The sequence below is a fragment of the Narcine bancroftii genome, chromosome 11 (genome assembly GCF_036971445.1).
Source record: "Narcine bancroftii isolate sNarBan1 chromosome 11, sNarBan1.hap1, whole genome shotgun sequence".
Classification (NCBI taxonomy): Eukaryota; Metazoa; Chordata; class Chondrichthyes; order Torpediniformes; family Narcinidae; genus Narcine; species Narcine bancroftii.
In genome coordinates this window covers 102,002,571-102,021,215 of record NC_091479.1, presented here as the reverse complement: position 1 = coordinate 102,021,215, position 18,645 = coordinate 102,002,571, and the positions used below count along the sequence as shown (strand labels likewise).

The window sequence follows — 18,645 nt, the reverse complement described above, 5'->3', positions numbered from 1 at the left end:
CTCTATCACTGCCAAGGAAAAAAGCCCCAACTTCTCCCTATATCTCAGGCCCCTGAATCTTGGCAACACCCTGTAAATCTTCACTGCTTGACATAATCTTTCCTGAGGCGCTGCCACATGATCTCCTGACTTCTATACTCAAATCTCTTGACTGTTGAAGGCCAAAGTGTCGAAAGCTTTTCGACCACCTTATTTACCTGTGGCTCCACTTTTAAGGTTCTATATACCTATACTCCAAGATCCCTCTGTTCCACAACACTCTCCAGGTTAGGCTTGGATGTGGTCCTGGTACTACTGCATATTTCATTCTGTGATGATTTGCAAATGGAGTTGAAATCAAAAAATTTTCTTCCTGAATACTTTTGGGTGTAATTTATGGATTTTGGGCTCCTGATTACAAAAATCTCCTTATAATTTCCCTCTTTTTTAGATATAACCTATTATTTTGATTTCCAGTCATATTTTAAGTCTTCTCGTATGTTGCCCACAAAGCAAACTGAATTAGTCAGTCCAAACATGCAAATGTTGTCTTAGGCCTGGGCAGGCATCGTCAGAATAAATGGCTGTAAAAACAGCTCACATATACAGATGCTGTGCATTACATTGATTATAGATTGTATGCATGTTGATGCACATTTTCTTCAGATAATAGCATAGTGAGAGCATTTACTATGAGCTCCAATTTGGTGGTAAAATTGGTGACCAAAACAAACCTGGGCTCCTCATATTTGTTGTGTAACATGTGCAGTCAACCTGAGAGCTTGGCTCCGAAGTACTTGGAGGTTAATGCCATTTGCAGTCGTAAAGACGTGGCAAGAACAGAGGATCACTTAATGGGCCGTTACTCCTGTCTGTATCTGGCTTCTCTGCTAAAAATAAAGCTATTCAATACCCTAATCTGCCTTCACCATGAGACCAGTGCCGCATGATAACAGTTTGCCAGTTTTGAAGCCACCAGTAACATGGAGCCTAGATGAAACAGATGAATATGCCTCAATGCATGAACCAGATGTGGAAAACACTGCATAACCCACAACAATATCATCTTTTTATCATTTCATCAAAGTTAAGCCTAAAACCTGTCCTGCTACACAATGGCAATGTCCATCCTTCAGTACACATGACCGAAATCAACAATAACATGGATCCGTTACTGAAACACTAACAGGCACAACTGGAACATATGTGGTGATCTAAAAGTATTGGTTCTGCTACTAGGAATAGAGCTCGGATACACCAAATACTGTTGTTTCATTAGTGAATGGGATAATGAGAACGGGCCACTCTCTAAGCATTTGGTTCTAGATCAGAAAGGCACATAAACCATAAAAAGATATTTCTGCCTCCTCTTCATATGAAACATTTTATGAAAGCAATGAACAGTAAAGGTGATGGATTTCACTAGTTGAGATAGATGTTTCCAAGAATAACTGATGTCAAAATTAAGGAAGGCATTTTTGTTGGTCCATAAATCAGACATGTTATCAATGACGAGCACTTCAAAGATCTGCAAGTGATCCTGGTGAAAATATCGTGGAAGGCATTTAAAGACGTGTGTGGGTGTGAGCAGTGGAAGAGACACAGCCACCACGTTGAGGGTGGTTAACGACGGTTTTTATTCATATTCAGCGTGTCCCTTTAAGGGCAGCACGAACTCAGTCACCTGGTGCCTTGTGACATCATAATCGTCGCCCAGGGTGGGCGCTGGAAGGGAGGCTGGAGTCAGAGAGAAACCTCTGACGACGCCATTTCTCCGTGGCTGCCCCGCCACGTGGCGATACAAGCGGGGCCGGTTCGCCATGAGGATGTGCGCCGCCGCCGTTGATAATTTTCTTGCCAACCACAGAGCACCAAACGACACTTAAAGCATACAAAACCATGAAGTGCAGCATGTCATTAAAAAAATTGTTTAAGTAGACTGTAGGATTAATGTTAAATTCAATGAAAATATTTTAAAAAGAAAAAAAATATATTTTCTGCATTTGTACTTGAACTTCCCAGCTGATCTTGGTGCCGTCAGTGATGAACATGGTGAAAGGTTTCACCAGAACATTGAGACTGTGGAAAGGCAGTATCGGGCCAAATAGATTCCATCAATGCTGGCCGACTGTTGTTGGACACTGACATAAAAGGCATCAGATGCTGTTCAAATGAAAATCAGCGGCAAAACATTTTGAGGACAGTTGAACTAACGCAATGTGAGAGCATCAATATTCAATTAAACAAGCTAAATTGAATATAAATGTTTCTCACAGCAAATCTGAAGTTATCTTTGTGTTCACCTTGAAGTTCTGAAAAAAAATTGTGAACTGCAATTTTTGATCCTCAAATGGAGTGCTGCTCTGAATCGCTCCAAGTTAATAGAATTAAAAGTTGTTGGGTTATAATCCAATGGAGACCAAGAATCTGGCTCAATACTTGATATTTGATTGTACTCGTGTAGTCGTCAAATCTTTTGGACCAATTTTTCAAGTCAAATTTGGGTGGGGGCGGGGGTAGGTTGGGTCGACTTTTAACTGCAATTATCTGTGTCGTTCAAGGCATCATTAGCTCGGATGACCAGGACCGAGAGGTGAGTCTGCAATGGGAGCTCAGATGGGCGTGTGGCTAAGGCCTAGGAGAGAGTCTGTGCTGGGGTGACAGGAGCTCGGATGGATGGGTAGCCAGGGCATCGGGAGCTCGGATGGGTTGATAGCCTGGGTGAGGATCCACAGTCAGCGTGTCGGAAGCTCGGATAGGCAGGAGTTGAGGGTGTTGGGAGTTTGGATGAGTGGGCAATCAGGGCAAAGAAAAGGGGGAACTTCTATATTTTTTATATGGTTTCACTGTTTTCCTTCGCTCAAATTCAGGTTTGATATAGTAAATACAGATATAAAAATATTGACAATTACATATAGGCAAACATGTTGGTGTACTTTTGTTGAACTAAGTATACTCCACCGACAATGATAATAAGGGACAATGGTCTAATTACTAAAACAGCAATACAGTAATTGTTACATGCAGAATTTGAATCACCTGCAAAAAGAAAAAAAAAAGGACATGGATAGATTGCATTCCCTGAGCAATATGAAATAAATAATTTTAAGGCTTAATATCAAAATTGTACTCACTTGTCTTATCACGTGTGTCATTTCCTGATTAAAAAGAAAATGAATACATATCAATGACTAAATTTGTGGCATGCTAGAAATGAGTTCATCTTGGTCAGTATTAAAAGTCTGAATGATCACTGAAATGTGCAAAGAGCTTATGTGACCGAAACTTACTGCACAATTTATTTTCACACCAATCTTTAGGGCACATAGAACATTCTTTTCCTCTTAAATAAGGTGGCGTTGGATAATTTCCACTGTGGGTAAGAATGATACACAAATATTAATGTCCAGTTATTGTTAATAGCACCATCTAAAAATAACCCATCAGAAAGAGACTTACGGTGGTCCGTAATCACAAATAAAAATGATTGAAGGTGCAGAGCTGAAGTCAGTAATTCCTTGTGGACAGGTCTGAGCTGCACAGCCAACTTTGTAACTTGATGCCCAGACAAGCTTAAAATTCAAAATACAGGAGAAATTTGTTAATTATGATTTTCTATTCTCAGCAAAGCTGCAAAATTCATGGGGAAAATTGATGATATCCACTTTAAAAAATTACTTTCCTGTCTGAAACTTAAATTGGTACTTTTCTATCTTTAATGCTGGTTTCGTGGACACCCACTGAAAGTCAGAAGTGTCTTTAAATATCATATTGGAGCCCAGTGACAATGTTTGGTACTTAGTGCAGATTCTCCACTTGTCGAAAATGGTAAGAAGAGAAACAAAAGACAAGAGGTTCCAGAGGATATAAAAGTGGCAAAATACAATTTGACCCTGACGTCTGCTCCATTAGATCTGAATCAGAATTCATTGTCATGCGCATCTCATGAAATTTGTGGTTTTGCAGCAATATTACAGGTGCAAATGTTATAAACACTGGAAACTTGGGACTATTTTATGCTGGAGCATGAACACTGCAGGACTGTAAGCTGCATCACACTTGAGTGGTGAGCATGGTCAGTGCGGCACATTGTAAGAACCACATCACAATGAGTGGTGAGTGCTGAGTGTTTATTAAGACCTCCGATGGTACAACCGAGGACATAACAGCAAATATTGTGATTAATTACGTTAAAAAATAGTGGCCAAAAGAAGAGAATATGAGATAGTGTCTGTGGTTCATTATTCATTCAGAAATCTGATGGCGGATCCTGTACTACTGGGTGTCTATCTTCATGTCTGATCATTTATTTCTGTGTGACTTTGTAAACAAAAATCTTATCAATTCTTGTCTCATTTATGTCCAGAGGTTGAGTCAGGAATTCTGAAAAATCACTTCCTTCTCATCTGAATGGAATACCCAGTGAATGGTTGGGCATTGAGGAGTGTGGTAGAACAGAGGAACCTGGGAATACAGATTCATAATTCCTTGAAAAGGGCATCACAGGTGGACAGGATTATCTTCTTCTTTGGCTTGGCTTCGCGGACGAAGATTTATGGAGGGGGTAAAAAGTCCACGTCAGCTGCAGGCTCGTTTGTGGCTGACAAGTCTGATGCGGGACAGGCAGACACGATTGCAGCGGTTGCAGGGGAAAATTGGTTGGTTGGGGTTGGGTGTTGGGTTTTTCCTCCTTTGCCTTTTGTCAGTGAGGTGGGCTCTGCGGTCTTCTTCAAAGGAGGTTGCTGCCCGCCAAACTGTGAGGCGCCAAGATGCACGGTTTGAGGCGTTATCAGCCCACTGGCGGTGGTCAATGTGGCAGGCACCAAGAGATTTCTTTAGGCAGTCCTTGTACCTTTTCTTTGGTGCACCTCTGTCACGGTGGCCAGTGGAGAGCTCGCCATATAACAGGATCTTGGGAAGGCGATGGTCCTCCATTCTGGAGACGTGACCCATCCAGCGCAGCTGGATCTTCAGCAGCGTGGACTCGATGCTGTCGACCTCTGCCATCTCGAGTACTTCGACGTTAGGGATGTAAGCGCTCCAATGGATGTTGAGGATGGAGCGGAGACAACGCTGGTGGAAGCGTTCTAGGAGCCGTAGGTGGTGCCGGTAGAGGACCCATGATTCGGAGCCGAACAGGAGTGTGGGTATGACAACGGCTCTGTATACGCTTATCTTTGTGAGGTTTTTCAGTTGGTTGTTTTTCCAGACTCTTTTGTGTAGTCTTCTAAAGAGAGCCATTTAGCATCTTGGCCTTCGTAAATCCAAGTATTGAGTACAGGAGTTAGGATGTTATGGTAAAGTTATACAAGACATTGGTGAGGCCAAATTTGGGGTATTGTGTGCAGTTTTAGTCACTTAATTACAGAAGATATAGCAATAAGATTGGAAGAATACAGAAAAGATTTACAGGGATTTTGCCTGGACTTCAGGAACTGAGTTACAGGGAAAGGTTCAACTGGTTAGGACTTTATTCCCTGGAGCATAGAAAAATGAGGGATTTGATGGAGGTATTTAAAATTGAGGAGTATAGACGAGTATATGTAGGTATGCTTTTTCCACTGAGTGTTGGCGAGATAAACACACATGAAAGAACATGGGTGAAGGGTGAAAGGGGAAAAGTTTAGTGGAAACTTGAGCGGTAACCTTTTCACACACAGAATGATGGGAGTGTGAAACGAGCTGCCAACTGAAGTGGTGAATGTAGGCTCAATTTTAACATTTAAAAAGAATTTGGACTGGTACATGGACAGGAGGGGTATGGACGTGCTAAAACACAGAAACGAGAGGTGTTGCATTTTGGAAAGTTTGTGGGTGGGACCTACAGAGTTATTGTAGGGCTGTAAGGGGTGTTGCAGAGCAGAGGAATCTAGAAGTATAGGTACATAGTTCCTTGAAAATGGCATTACAGGTAGATGGGGTGGTCAAAAAAAGACGGCTCTTTGATCTCAGTCAGAGTACTGTATAGGAGTTGGGAGGTCACATTGCAGTTGTACAAGATGTTGGTTCACTTTCAATCACTATGCTCTCAGAAAGATGTCAGCCTGAAAAGGGTGCAGAGAAAGTTTATGAGAACGTTGCCAGGATTTGAAGGTTTGAGGTGTAGAAAGAGGTTGAGTAGGCTAGGGCTTTATTCCTTGGAGTGCAGGAGGATGAGGGTGAACTCATAGAGGAGTACAAAATCATGAGATATATAGATCTGATACATGCAGAGAGTTTTGTCCAGAGGAGGGGAATTGAGAACCAGAGGACATTTTTTAAGGTGAGAGGGAGGGAGATTTAATAGAAACCTGAGAGGTGACATTTTACACAGAGAGTGGTGGGTGTATGGAATGGGCTACTGGAGGAGGCAGTTAGTATTATTATTTGGATGGATACAGAGATGATAGGATAGATTTAGAGGGATATTGACCAAATGCAGGCAGGTGGGACTAGTGTGGGTGGGATATTTTCATCAGTGCTGGCAAGTTGGGTAGAAGGGCCTCTTTCCTCTCTAATACTCCATGCCTCTGAAGGGACAATAAACAGGTAATTTCTACATGGTTCATTTAAATATATAATGTAATAAAGAACGACTACTTGTCATGTAAACCATTGATTGCTGATCAACTGCAAACCATTGAGCATAATGTAAAATCTCGGATTATCATTTGTGCACAAATAGCCTACCTGGGTGTAATGGCCACACACCGCACTGCATGTTTGAGAATCATAGCCATAATGTTTGACCTCATCGTACCACATTTTTATTGCAGCAGGAACATTTAAAGTGGAACCTGTTTTAACAAAGATGTTCTCTCCAATCGTCTTGAATGTTGGATGAAGTTTCCAATTCCTTTTTAAGTCGCTGTTATGTGCAAATCTACATTTCTTGCTCCATGAAAGGGCTGCTTCAGCAAGAATCCTATCCCAGGACTAGAAATTAAGACAGATATCAACCAATTAAAGAATTGTAGCCGTGATATCAGAAACAATCTGTGTTGAATATTTGCTTTTGAGCAGCTCAGCAGGTCAAACAATGTACTTTAGAAAGCAAAGATAAAGATACATGACCAACGTTGTGGGCTTGAGCCCTTCATCAAGGTCAGTATCTTTGCGATATAAAGTGCACTGTTTCACTTGCTGAGTTTCTCCAGCATTGTGTTTTTACCACACTTCCATTACTCTTTCCACGTAAAGAGGGTCAACAACGAAGATTTTAAATGACTAAGCACTAAGAAATTTCATCAGTCCTGATAAAGCCCTGCCAAAAGTCGTGGACACAGCCCAGGACATCACAGGCAAAACCCTACCCACCATCGAGAACGTCGACGGGGAACACTGCCGTCGGAGGGCAGCAGCAATCGTCAAGGATCCCCACCACCCGGCACACGCCCTGTTCTCGCTGCTGCCATCAGGAAAGAGGTCTCGGTGCCACAAGACTCGCCCCCCCCCCCCCCAGGTTCGGGAACAGCTGCTCCCCCTCCACCATCAGACTCCTCAACAACAAACCCAATCAGGAACATATTTAAGGACTGATGATATTGATATTCCCTCCCCCCCCCCCCGCCCCAAACCGGTACTGCAGTCTGTTTAGATTTCCCTATTTGTTCCTTTGTGCTCTTTTTTCCCACAACCAATATCAGAATCAGAATTTCTTGTCATTAATAGCACATAATTTGTTTTCCAGTGCAAACATAGAATATCTGTGTGTGTATAAACCACCTTATAAAATAAATTAAACAAGTATAAGAAAAAGTCAGAGGAAATTAGTGGCTGTGGTTCATCCAGGAATCTGATGGCAGAGGAGAAGAAGTTGTCCTTGTGCCTCTGAGGGCTTGTCTTCGGGCTCCTTTTTCCCAATGACAGCAAAGTGAAGCCCGGGTGGTGGGTTCTTGAGGATAGAGGCTGCCTTCTTAATTCACCACCTCTTGTAGATGTCCTCGATGTCACAGGCTGAACTAACAACTCTCTGGAGATTTTTCTGAGCCTTGGTACCTCCATCCCAGTCAGTGACACAACCAGCCAGAATGCTCTCCATGGTACACCTGTAGAAGTTTTCCAGAGTCTTTTAGTGATGTACCAAATCTCCTCAAACTCCTCAGGAAGTTTGGCAGCTAGCAAGCCTTCTTTGTGATTGCATCGACATGGAGGCTCTAGGACACATCCTCAGACATGATGATGTCCAAGAATTTGAAGTCCTTGACTCTCTCCTGCGGAGTCCTTGATGAGAGTTGGTTTATGTTCCCCTGATTTCTTCCCGATATCCACAATCATCTCCTTGGTTTTGCTAACACTGAGTGCAAAGTTGTTGGTGTGATACTACTCAACCAACTGATCTATTTTCCTCTTGTACACTTCCTCATTGCAATTTGTGATTCTGCTGACGACTCTGGTGTTAACAGCAAATTTATAGATAGCATTGGAATTGTGCCTGGCTACAAGGTCTTGTGTGTGTGTGTGTGAGTGAGTAGAGCAGTGGGCTAATCTCGCATTCTTGAGGTGCACCTGTGTTGATTGTCACAAGGACTGTGGTCTTCCGATGAGGAAGTCAAAGATCCAGATGCAGAAAGGGGGGTGCAGAGACCCAGGGCTTGGAGTCTGTTGACCAGCACTGAGAGAATAATGGTGTTGAAGCCTGAGGTGCAGTCGATCAAGAGCATGAGTTGCTGATTCAGAGCTGAGCGGAGAGCCAGTGATATTGATGTAATGGTAATTCCGCTTCATCCACAGGAAAAAGAAGCTCTTGGTTGTACATAATGTCATGTATGTACTCGGACAATAAATCTAAAAACTGAAGGGCTTTTTGTGCAAAACATTGATTGACTATTGCCTTCCATGGACACTTCTTGACCTTCTGAGTTGCTCCATCTTGTACGTTGCTCCAGAGATTTCATTCTCTCCCCCCCCCTCCCCAATAAGAATAAAAACACAATTACCCTTGGGTGGGACATAAAGAATTGTTTCTGCAGATCCACTGGGTTTTTAACAAATTTCAAACGCGATTAAGTGATTTATTTGAACATAGAATCATGGAGAGATACAGTGCTGGTTTCTGGCCCTTCAGCCCATTGAGATGGTGCCTGCCATCAACCACCTATTTATGACTAATCCTGTATTAATCCCATATTATTCTCCCTGCATTCTCTTCAAAACCTCCCAGATTCTATCATTCAGCAACATGGGAACTTTATGATGGCCAAATAACAAATTTGAAATTTTACACCAACAAAATCAATCTAAATTTGGACTTTGCTTGTCAGAAAATATTTCCTTCTACAGGGGTGGGAAATCTTCCTCCAAAACTACTCAAAGGACAACTGAAATCCCATGAACATGATTAAAGGAAGGATTTAAGATGAGTGAGTGGGGTTACACTGGGCACCATCTATTCTATGGTAGAACACACTTTTTTTTTCTTTGGCTTGGCTTCGCGGACGAAGATTTATGGAGTAAGACAAACAGCATGGTAACAGGCCCTTTCAGTCCATGGCTCTGTGCTGCCCAGTCACCCCCAATTAACCTACAACCCCCAATACATTTTGAGGAGAGCCCCCAGAGGAAACCAATGCAGACATGGAGAGAACATGCAAACTCCTTACAGAGAGCACGGGATTGAAAACCTGGTCCTGATCGCTGGTGCTGTAACAGCGTTATGCAATTTGTGCTGCCCTAAACTTTAGGGTTTGGATGACTTGTAATCATTTCTGGATTGAAAATAATAGTCCAATAAAAGTCACTAAAAGGAATATAAAGGCATTGAAACCCTGTCATTTAGGTTTTGTTGCTCAATAGTTAATTATCTATTGGTGAATGCATTTTTAAACTCAAAAATGGAATATTCTTCCAAATTATTGATGATTGCAAACAGTGGCTTTGTTGCCTAAATGTTTCAGAGATTCACATTCAAGTTACTGATATTGTTTCATGAAGGCCACACGCCACAGCTTTTGCGTATTTCCTTCTGCTTGGAAAAAAAACTGCAAAGTAAGGAAGATCAAATGTATAGATTGGTGGCTTTTGCAGAAGGCCAGAGAATTGCTGTAAATCAGTGGGACGGTGGCACAGCCGTTAGTGGATAATGTTTTTGCTCCATACTAACTCTCTCTCCCTCACCCCTCAACTCTCTCTCTAACTCTTCACTTTTTCCACAGCAGAAGTTTGATCAGCTTCTTCAGGGATGTCCTGCAAAATAGTCCAAAATCTTGGACAATAATATGACAACAATCTCTCACACTCATCGACTTTCATGATTTTCCTAATAATTTCATTGTAGCCTTGATACTCTTCCTAGAGAAAGGAATTACAGCCTCACTATTTGACACTGTTGTTTGTCTCTCAGGAATTAATGGAATTTCTGTCCAAATCATATCGAGTCGGAACAAGTCTCAAGCAAGCATGCTTATATATAACCAATTTCTTTGAAAGAATACTCAATGATATTTAATAATGAAATGGATACATATTCTGTAATATTATTGTTTAATATCTCTGTATTAATTCATTACTTACTATGTATTTTTTTTATATCTCTTTGAACTGTATGTGTTTATAAATTATAATAATAATAAAAAGATTGAAAAAGAAAGAAAAGAAATGGATACAGTAATTTTTCACCTGCAACATCCCACAAAGAGCAAAGTGACAAGGTTCTCACTTTCGTTAGTGTTGGCTCAACAATGAGTACTGGAAGAACTCAAATAATGGAAATACTCACCGAGCCACACCAGCGTCTGTGGAGAGAGAACTGTTAACTGACAAGGTTCTTTCATTAGAACTGAGAGAGCAGTGTGCTTGACTTCAAAACATTGGCATTCTGCTGACAGAATCAGGTGCTGTCTGGAAGGAGTTTGCATGGTTTTCCTCTGGGTTCTCCAGTTTCCTCCCACCATTCAAAATGGTGTTTGTGGATCAGTTATAGCACCAGTGACCATTGTCTGTAAGGGGTTTGTACGTTCTCCCTTTGTCTGCATGGGTTTCCTCTGGATGCTCTGGTTTCCTCCCACCCTTCAAAATGTACGAGGTTTGTAGGTTAATTGGGCAGCACCGGCTTGTAAGCCGGGAGGGCCTGTTACGGTGCTCTATGCCTACATTTAAATTAGAAAAGTTAATGCCATGCTATTACAGTGCCAGCCACCCGAGTTTGTATGCTCTCTTCGTGTTGCGTGGGTTCCCTCTGGGTGCTCTAGTTTCTTCCCACTCTTCAAAATGTACAGTGTTAATTTGGCCTGATCATCAACCTGAACGAGTCTGATGTACTCCATCAATGCGTGCCGAACACCAACATCATCGAACCAAGAATCACTGTTGAAGACACCCAGCTGACAAATGTAAACAGCTTCAAACACTTGGGGAGCATCATGTCCAGTGATGGGTCTTTGGATAAAGAAACTGACTCCAGGATCAGCAAGGCCTGCCAGGCTCTGGAGAGGCTGCATACCAGAGTTCTCAGTCGACACAATGTCCTCATCTCCACAAAGCCTAGAGTCTACTGAGCTGTTGTCATCCCTTCTCTCCTCTGTGGATGTGAGACCTGGACTCTGTACGGACTTCACGTCAAACCACTGGAGAAATTTTACAGGTGTGCCCTCTGTTACACCCTTGGGATCTGTTGGCAAGACCATGCCTCCAACCTGGAGGTCTTGGGGACCAGCATTGAGCCCCTGGTCATCAGAGCCTAGATGTGGTGGGTGGACGACCACCGTATGTCTCGCCAGCTGCTCTATAGTGAATTGAAGGAGACCTCAAGATTGTGATTGTCCATGCAAGGGCTATAAAGGTGCAGTGACGTCCAGCCAAGAGAACTAGAAGCTGCGGCTGTTGACAGATCCTTCACCAATTTTGCAAGTCAGATCCTGCCAAAAACTGACGGAAAACTGAACCGCGTCACGAAGCAACAGCCACGGTGATGACGAAAGGGACTTCCCGTTGCCCCACATTGTGCTGGACTCTGGGCTTCCACACTGGGACTTCGTGTCCACCGTTGAAATGCACAACAACGTGTATCCTTCAAACCAAAGGACAACCAGGGCGGCAGGGACTTAAATGACTGGAATCGGCTTCTGCCCTGTGGGAATTAAAATGTTTAAACTTTTATTTTAAAAAATCCCGCAAAATAATCAAAAGGGTAACATTTTAAAATGACAAAAGAATCGAGATTCGTCCTCGCCAGTGGAGTTCCCCTTTACTTTCTGCAGCTGCTGCGTGACACGTCGAGTTTCTCCAGCTCGTTTGGGTGGGCACTGCCCTCATTTTCACCGAAACGGCAACTCTCCATCCATTTGCACAGACACCGAGTGGATTCAGCATTTTCTGCTGTTGCAAGATTTGGTTTCATCATGAACGATTCACTCGGGCGTTTAAACCACACACAGAGTGAACGAGATCACATTTACCCCAGTTCACTCGAACCCTCACTTTGTTACCAGACATGTCACAACACATGAACATGTGTTACATGAGCCAGAAAATTCACAACTCTGGAGAAACTCAGCAGGTCAGACAAGTGTACTTCATAGACCAAAGATAAGAACTTGTTGCTCTATAAAGAATTTTTTGTAGAAAAGATAATGATACTTTATGCACCAAAGATCGATCCATCCCAATTTTGGGGGGCTTGAGCCGGAAACGTTACTTATGTAGCAAAGTGATGTCGCTGAGTTGCTCCAGCATTGTGTCACCACGACGCCTGCACACTGTGGCTCTTTCACCACCACATCAAGAGCGTTGTTTCTCCTTACCATGTACAGCATGTTGCTGGCGGGGGGCACGACTTCAGAGCGATATCGATTGTGGGTGCTGACGCATTCCTGCATGAAGTCCCCATTCTCAATGTCAGCGGCTGTTCGCACTCCAAACATCGCGAAGTAAAGCAGTGCGGAGAATGAAACCTTTCCCTCCATATCGCAACGTTCACGGTGCGGAACATTCAAGCAGGAAGTTCCTGATTTCACATACTTCTTCTCCACTCATCGAGACACGCTTTCCGGGGTGAAGAGAGCGGAAGAAAGTGCTCCGGATATAAGGAGCACGGTCCGCTCGGCCTCCACCCTACACGGTCCGCACCGGCCTCCACCCTACACGGTCCGCGCCGGCCTCCACCCTACACGGTCCGCGCCGGCCTCCACCCTACACGGTCCGCGCCGGCCTCCACCCTACACGGTCCGCGCCGGCCTCCACCCTACACGGTCCGCGCCGGCCTCCACCCTACACGGTCCGCGCCGGCCTCCACCCTACACGGTCCGCTCGGTCTCCACCCTCCACGGTCCGCGCCGGCCTCCACCCTACACGGTCCGCGCCGGCCTCCACCCTACACGGTCCGCGCCGGCCTCCACCCTCCACGGTCCGCTCGGTCTCCACCCTCCACGGTCCGCGCCGGCCTCCACCCTACACGGTCCGCGCCGGCCTCCACCCTACACGGTCCGCGCCGGCCTTCACCCTACACGGTCCGCGCCGGCCTCCACCCTACACGGTCCGCACCGGCCTTCACCCTGCACTGTCCGATCGGTCTCCACCCTACACGGTCCGCGCAGGCCTCCACCCTACACGGTCCGCACCGGCCTTCACCCTACACGGTCCGCGCCGGCCTCCACCCTACACGGTCCGCACCGGCCTTCACCCTACACGGTCCGCGCCGGCCTCCACCATACACGGTCCGCACCGGCTTCCACCCTACACGGTCCGCACCGCCATCCACCCTGCACTGTCCGATCGGTCTCCACCCTACACGGTCCGCGCCGGCCTCCACCCTACACGGTCCGCACCGGCCTCCACCCTACACGGTCCGCGCCGGCCTCCACCATACACGGTCCGCACCGGCTTCCACCCTACACGGTCCGCACCGCCATCCACCCTGCACTGTCCGATCGGTCTCCACCCTACACGGTCCGCGCCGGCCTCCACCATACACGGTCCGCACCGGCTTCCACCCTACACGGTCCGCACCGCCATCCACCCTGCACTGTCCGATCGGTCTCCACCCTACACGGTCCGCGCAGGCCTGTCCGAGCCGGCCTCCACCCTACACGGTCCGCGCCGGCCTCCACCCTACACGGTCCGCACCGGCGTCCACCCTACACGGTCCGCGCCGGCCTCCACCCTACACGGTCCGCGCCGGCCTCCACCCTAAACGGTCCGCACCGGCGTCCACCCTACACGGTCCGCGCCCGCCTCCACCCTGCACTGTCCGATCGGTCTCCACCCTACACGGTCCGCGCCGGCCTCCACCATACACGGTCCGCACCGGCTTCCACCCTACACGGTCCGCACCGCCATCCACCCTGCACTGTCCGATCGGTCTCCACCCTACACGGTCCGCACCGGCGTCCACCCTACACGGTCCGCACCGCCATCCACCCTGCACTGTCCGATCGGTCTCCACCCTACACGGTCCGCACCGGCGTCCACCCTACACGGTCCGCACCGCCATCCACCCTGCACTGTCCGATCGGTCTCCACCCTACACGGTCCGCACCGGCGTCCACCCTACACGGTCCGCACCGCCATCCACCCTGCACTGTCCGATCGGTCTCCACCCTACACGGTCCGCACCGGCGTCCACCCTACACGGTCCGCGCCGGCCTGTCCGAGCCGGCCTCCACCCTACACGGTCCGCGCCGGCCTGTCCGAGCCGGCCTCCACCCTACACGGTCCGCGCCGGCCTCCACCCTCCACGGTCCGAACCGGTGTCCACCCTACACGGTCCGCGCCGGCCTCCACCCTACACGGTCCGCACCGGCCTCCACCCTACACGGTCCGCGCCGGCCTCCACCCTACACGGTCCGCACCGGCCTCCACCCTACACGGTCCGCTCGACATCCACCCTCCACTGTCCGATCGGTCTCCACCCTACACGGTCCGCGCCGGCCTGTCCGAGCCGGCCTCCACCCTACACGGTCCGCACCGCCATCCACCCTGCACTGTCCGCTCGACATCCACCCTACACTGTCCGATCGGTTTCCACCCTACACGGTCCGCACCGGCCTCCACCCTACACGGTCCGCGCCGGCCTCCACCCTACACGGTCCGCACCGGCGTCCACCCTACACGGTCCGCGCCGGCCTCCACCCTACACGGTCCGAGCCGGCCTCCACCCTCCACGGTCCGCGCCGGCCTCCACCCTCCACGGTCCGCGCCGGCCTCCACCCTACACGGTCCGCGCCGGCCTCCACCCTCCACGGTCCGCACCGGTGTCCACCCTACACGGTCCGCGCCGGCCTCCACCCTACACGGTCCGCACCGGCCTCCACCCTACACGGTCCGAGCCGGCCTCCACCCTACACGGTCCGCTCGACATCCACCCTCCACTGTCCGATCGGTCTCCACCCTACACGGTCCGCACCGCCATCCACCCTGCACTGTCCGCTCGACATCCACCCTGCACTGTCCGATCGGTTTCCACCCTACACGGTCCGCACCGGCGTCCACCCTACACGGTCCGCGCCGGCCTCCACCCTACACGGTCCGCACCGGTGTCCACCCTACACGGTCCGCGCCGGCCTCCACCCTACACGGTCCGCACCGGTGTCCACCCTACACGGTCCGCACCGGCATCCACCCTACACTGTCCGCTCGACATCCACCCTACACTGTCCGATCGGTTTCCACCCTACACGGTCCGCACCGGCCTCCACCCTACACGGTCCGCACCGCCATCCACCCTACACTGTCCGATCGGTTTCCACCCTACACGGTCCGCGCCGGCCTCCACCCTACACGGTCCGCACCGGCCTCCACCCTACACGGTCCGCACCGCCATCCACCCTGCACTGTCCGATCGGTCTCCACCCGACACGGTCCGCGCCGGCCTCCACCCTACACGGTCCGCACCGGCCTCCACCCTACACGGTCCGAGCCGGCCTCCACCCTACACGGTCCGCACCGGCCTCCACCCTACACGGTCCGCACCGGCCTCCACCCTCCACTGTCCGATCGGTCTCCACCCTACACGGTCCGCGCCGGCCTGTCCGAGCCGGCCTCCACCCTACACGGTCCGCACCGGCGTCCACCCTACACGGTCCGCGCCGGCCTCCACCCTACACGGTCCGCGCCGGCCTCCACCCTACACGGTCCGCGCCGGCCTCCACCCTACACGGTCCGAGCCGGCCTCCACCCTACACGGTCCGCTCGACATCCACCCTCCACTGTCCGATCGGTCTCCACCCTACACGGTCCGCACCGGCCTGTCCGAGCCGGCCTCCACCCTGCACTGTCCGCTCGACATCCACCCTACACTGTCCGATCGGTTTCCACCCGACACGGTCCGCACCGGCGTCCACCCTACACGGTCCGCGCCGGCCTCCACCCTACACGGTCCGCGCCTGCGTCCACCCTACACGGTCCGCGCCGGCCTCCACCCTGCACTGTCCGCTCGACATCCACCCTACACTGTCCGATCGGTTTCCACCCTACACGGTCCGCGCCGGCCTCCACCCTACACGGTCCGCGCCGGCCTCCACCCTACACGGTCCGCACCGGCCTCCACCCTACACGGTCCGCACCGCCATCCACCCTGCACTGTCCGATCGGTCTCCACCCGACACGGTCCGCGCCGGCCTCCACCCTACACGGTCCGCACCGGCCTCCACCCTACACGGTCCGAGCCGGCCTCCACCCTACACGGTCCGCGCCGGCCTCCACCCTCCACTGTCCGATCGGTCTCCACCCTACACGGTCCGCGCCGGCCTGTCCGAGCCGGCCTCCACCCTGCACTGTCCGCTCGACATCCACCCTACACTGTCCGATCGGTTTCCACCCTACACGGTCCGCACCGGCCTCCACCCTACACGGTCCGCACCGGCATCCACCCTACACTGTCCGCTCGACATCCACCCTACACTGTCCGATCGGTTTCCACCCTACACGGTCCGCACCGGCGTCCACCCTACACGGTCCGCGCCGGCCTCCACCCTACACGGTCCGCGCCGGCCTCCACCCTGCACTGTCCGCTCGACATCCACCCTACACTGTCCGATCGGTTTCCACCCTACACGGTCCGCACCGGCCTCCACCCTACACGGTCCGCACCGGCATCCACCCTACACTGTCCGATCGGTTTCCACCCGACACGGTCCGCGCCGGCCTCCACCCTACACGGTCCGCGCCGGCCTCCACCCTACACGGTCCGCGCCTGCGTCCACCCTACACGGTCCGCGCCGGCCTCCACCCTACACGGTCCGCACCGGCCTGTCCGAGCCGGCCTCCACCCTGCACTGTCCGCTCGACATCCACCCTACACTGTCCGATCGGTTTCCACCCTACACGGTCCGCACCGGCCTCCACCCTACACGGTCCGCACCGGCATCCACCCTACACTGTCCGCTCGACATCCACCCTACACTGTCCGATCGGTTTCCACCCTACACGGTCCGCACCGGCCTCCACCCTACACGGTCCGCGCCGGCCTCCACCCTACACGGTCCGCACCGGCGTCCACCCTACACGGTCCGCGCCGGCCTCCACCCTCCACGGTCCGCGCCGGCCTCCACCCTCCATGGTCCGCACCGGCGTCCACCCTACACGGTCCGCGCCGGCCTCCACCCTCCACGGTCCGCGCCGGCCTCCACCCTCCACGGTCCGCGCCGGCCTCCACCCTACACGGTCCGCTCGACATCGACCCTGCACTGTCCGAGCCGGCCTCCACCCTACACGGTCCGCGCCGGCCTCCACCCTACACGGTCCGCACCGGCGTCCACCCTACACGGTCCGCGCCGGCCTCCACCCTACACGGTCCGCACCGGCGTCCACCCTACACGGTCCGCGCCGGCCTCCACCCTACACGGTCCGCACCGGCGTCCACCCTACACGGTCCGCACCGGCGTCCACCCTACACGGTCCGCGCCGGCCTCCACCCTACACGGTCCGCTCGACATCGACCCTGCACTGTCCGAGCGGGCCTCCACTCTACACGGTCCGCGCCGGCCTCCACCCTACACGGTCCGCACCGGCCTGTCCGAGCCGGCCTCCACCCTGCACTGTCCGCTCGACATCCACCCTACACTGTCCGATCGGTTTCCACCCTACACGGTCCGCACCGGCCTCCACCCTACACGGTCCGCACCGGCATCCACCCTACACTGTCCGCTCGACATCCACCCTACACTGTCCGATCGGTTTCCACCCTACACGGTCCGCACCTGCCTCCACCCTACACGGTCCGCGCCGGCCTCCACCCTACACGGTCCGCACCGGCGTCCACCCTACACGGTCCGCGCCGGCCTCCACCCTCCACGGTCCGCGCCGGCCTCCACCCTCCATGGTCCGCACCGGCGTCCACCCTACACGGTCCGCGCCGGCCTCCACCCTCCACGGTCCGCGCCGGCCTCCACCCTACACGGTCCGCTCGACATCGACCCTGCACTGTCCGAGCGGGCCTCCACCCTACACGGTCCGCGCCGGCCTCCACCCTACACGGTCCGCACCGGCGTCCACCCTACACGGTCCGCGCCGGCCTCCACCCTACACGGTCCGCACCGGCCTCCACCCTACACGGTCCGCACCGGCGTCCACCCTACACGGTCCGCGCCGGCCTCCACCCTACACGGTCCGCTCGACATCGACCCTGCACTGTCCGAGCGGGCCTCCACTCTACACGGTCCGCGCCGGCCTCCACCCTACACGGTCCGCACCGGCGTCCACCCTACACGGTCCGCGCCGGCCTCCACCCTACACGGTCCGCACCGGCGTCCA

General features: G+C 51.5%; 1 protein-coding gene across 1 annotated transcript; it reads right to left on the bottom strand.

Moving 5' to 3' along the window:
- Positions 1 to 1,597: 1,597 nt before the first annotated feature.
- On the bottom strand, positions 1,598 to 13,115 carry LOC138746244 (glioma pathogenesis-related protein 1-like). The gene is made up of 6 exons (XM_069904320.1): positions 12,699 to 13,115; positions 6,649 to 6,894; positions 3,439 to 3,551; positions 3,270 to 3,352; positions 3,114 to 3,137; positions 1,598 to 3,018 (listed from the first exon to the last, which is right to left on the bottom strand). Exons 1-6 carry the CDS (start codon positions 12,858 to 12,860, stop codon positions 2,888 to 2,890), a joined length of 759 nt encoding a protein of 252 aa, XP_069760421.1. The 5' UTR covers positions 12,861 to 13,115; the 3' UTR covers positions 1,598 to 2,887.
- Between the last annotated feature and the right edge of the window lie 5,530 nt (positions 13,116 to 18,645).

What these genes read in the sequence shown, in the direction of transcription:
- LOC138746244 (XM_069904320.1), bottom strand. Translation starts at nt 12,860, where the DNA reads ATGGAGGGAAAGGTTTCATTCTCCGCACTGCTTTACTTCGCGATGTTT. An exon ending in CCAGCAACATGCTGTACATG is followed by an intron (nt 6,895 to 12,698) that starts GTAAGGAGAAAC and finishes CTTAATTTCTAG; the next exon opens with TCCTGGGATAGGATTCTTGC. An exon ending in TGTGTGGCCATTACACCCAG is followed by an intron (nt 3,552 to 6,648) that starts GTAGGCTATTTG and finishes TTGAATTTTAAG; the next exon opens with CTTGTCTGGGCATCAAGTTA.